Genomic DNA, 2,323 nt, shown 5'->3' with positions numbered 1-2,323 from the left:
ATTTCATTTAGTCTTTATAACACCTTATAATACAGATATTGTAAATATCAAAATGTACGGAGTAGAAAACAGAGTTTACAGAAAATAATCATCCAACGTCATACAGCTGAAAGAGTTTGAAATTTGCTCTGATACTCTCGTGTAGCCCGGTTCTTCAGGAAAATAGACTATGCCTGACTGTCTTAGGGACATATTTAATTTTTAGGGACCAGGGCCTATTGGTGAGCACCTTCTGCTGAAACTTACAGTTATTAGCAATAAGGATCAAGTAGCATACTCTTCATGTTGGCATTTTAATTTGTTCTCATTACCTGGCATTCAACTAATCATGTATCATTTTAGTATTTGTTTCCATCTACACTTTCCAAGATGAAATTTTGTTAGCATCATAGTGTGATGTGATTAGTTTCTGTGGGAAATATAATAGTAATGTAATGAAATTCCCCCAAACTCATGAGTCTTTTCATGATTTTGGTGTAATTATAAAGGGATAATTTACATTACATTTTTTAGCTGACTTGCTGCTCAACTAGATTATAGAACTCGAGAAAAATCCCATGTTTTTACTATGAAACTTATCATATCCATTAGCTATGTACTGTGCATTAAAAAATCACATCAAGCTAAAAATAATTCTTAAAATTCCTAGTCTACAAATAAAAAATTTGATGCCCAGACAAATAATGTGCCCATGTTTACATTGTGTAGATGTGTTGTTCTCCGAGGGAAATCCTTGATATTTCTGTGACATAATTCTGGTTATTTCTCACATGTTGTATTCTCCACAGTGAACATATTGATCATGGCATGGGAGAATCAGACCTTCAACTCTGACTTCATCCTTCTGGGGATCTTTAATCACAGCCCCGCTCACACTTTTCTCTTCACTCTGGTCTCGGGCATCTTCTCAGTGGCCTTCATGGGGAACTTTGCCATGGTTCTCCTCATCTATTTGGACACCCAGCTCCACACACCCATGTACTTCCTCCTCAGCCAACTGTCCCTCATGGACCTCATGCTTATCTGCACCACCGTACCCAAGATGGCCTTCAACTACTTGTCTGGAAAAAATTTTATCTCTCTGGCAGGTTGTGGAACTCAGATATTCTTCTATGTGTCCCTGCTTGGAGCTGAATGTTTCCTCTTGGCTGCAATGGCCTATGATCGGTATGTTGCCATTTGCCACCCATTAAGATACGCAGTCCTCGTGAGCCAAAAAATCTGTGGTCTCCTGGCTGCTGCTTCTTGGACTCTTGGTTCTCTTGATGGTATAATTGAAGTTGCAGTTGCACTGTCCTTCTTATACTGTGGTGCCCGGGAAATACCCCATTTTTTCTGTGACGTACCTGCCCTTCTTACTCTTTCATGCAATGACACCTTGATGTTTGAAAGGATGATATTCATCTGCTGTGTAATTATGCTTCTCTTCCCTGTTGTAATCATCATTGCTTCCTATGCTCGAGTTATTCTGGCTCTCATTCACATGGGATCTGGGGAGGGCCGCCGCAAAGCTTTTGCTACCTGCTCCTCACACCTCATGGTGGTGGGAATGTACTATGGAGCAGCCATGTTTATGTACATGCGACCCACATCTGAACGTTCACCCACCCAGGACAAGATGGTGTCTGTATTCTACACCATCCTCACTCCCATGCTGAATCCCCTCATCTACAGCCTCCGGAACAAAGAAGTGGCCAGAGGGTTCATGAAGGTATTTAGGAAGGGCAAGTCTGAAGAGTAAATTGCCTAATTATATTTTGCTTTTTCCTTACATACTTCGCTTTATACTTAAATTTATGTATTGAATTAAAGTAATCCAGAACCTAATATGTACTCATTTGTATGTATTTACAGGTAGTAACATAAGATTAAGAAATTGCAAAAATTGTTTGCATTCTTGTTCATTCAAATATTTCATATTTTTGTTGTGATTAGTTCAATATATGGCTATAAGTATATATTTGTTCCAATAGAAAATGTACCTGCATATATCTTTTCTTTTTAATATCATCTAACAAATGAGAGACATTTGTCAATCATAGTACCTCACTGTTTGACTGCATGTATTAAATCTGGTGTCTTTTAACATACATAGATTTATCCTTGAAAAACAAAGAATTCTGCTAAGTTCAATACTACACTTCGGACTAATCATTGTGTTAGTATGAATCACAAATTATTTATCTACTAAAAAGTATGCCTTTAGAATCATTATAAAAATGAAATGTAACTTAGATGGAGAAAAAAGATACGTAAGACTGAGGTTTGGGCATATTGTGCATGTCTTGTAATGGACACTGTCTTCCTCCAGGGTGTTGGAGAA

The 2,323-nt window shown here is 37.8% G+C and overlaps 1 protein-coding gene across 1 annotated transcript; it reads left to right on the top strand.

Annotated features, from left to right (window-relative positions):
• The first annotated feature begins 802 nt into the window (after positions 1 to 802).
• LOC100448962 (olfactory receptor 2M3-like) lies at positions 803 to 1,741 on the top strand. Its single transcript, XM_009242681.3, has one exon. The coding sequence runs from the start codon at positions 803 to 805 to the stop codon at positions 1,739 to 1,741; it is 939 nt and encodes a 312-aa protein (XP_009240956.3).
• Positions 1,742 to 2,323: the final 582 nt, after the last annotated feature.

Source organism: Pongo abelii, chromosome 1 (genome assembly GCF_028885655.2).
Source record: "Pongo abelii isolate AG06213 chromosome 1, NHGRI_mPonAbe1-v2.0_pri, whole genome shotgun sequence".
In the NCBI taxonomy this organism is placed as follows: Eukaryota; Metazoa; Chordata; class Mammalia; order Primates; family Hominidae; genus Pongo; species Pongo abelii.
Note: the sequence above shows the minus strand (reverse complement) of the source record. Positions and strands in the feature narration are given on the sequence as shown.

What these genes read in the sequence shown, in the direction of transcription:
- LOC100448962 (XM_009242681.3), top strand. Translation starts at nt 803, where the DNA reads ATGGCATGGGAGAATCAGACCTTCAACTCTGACTTCATCCTTCTGGGG.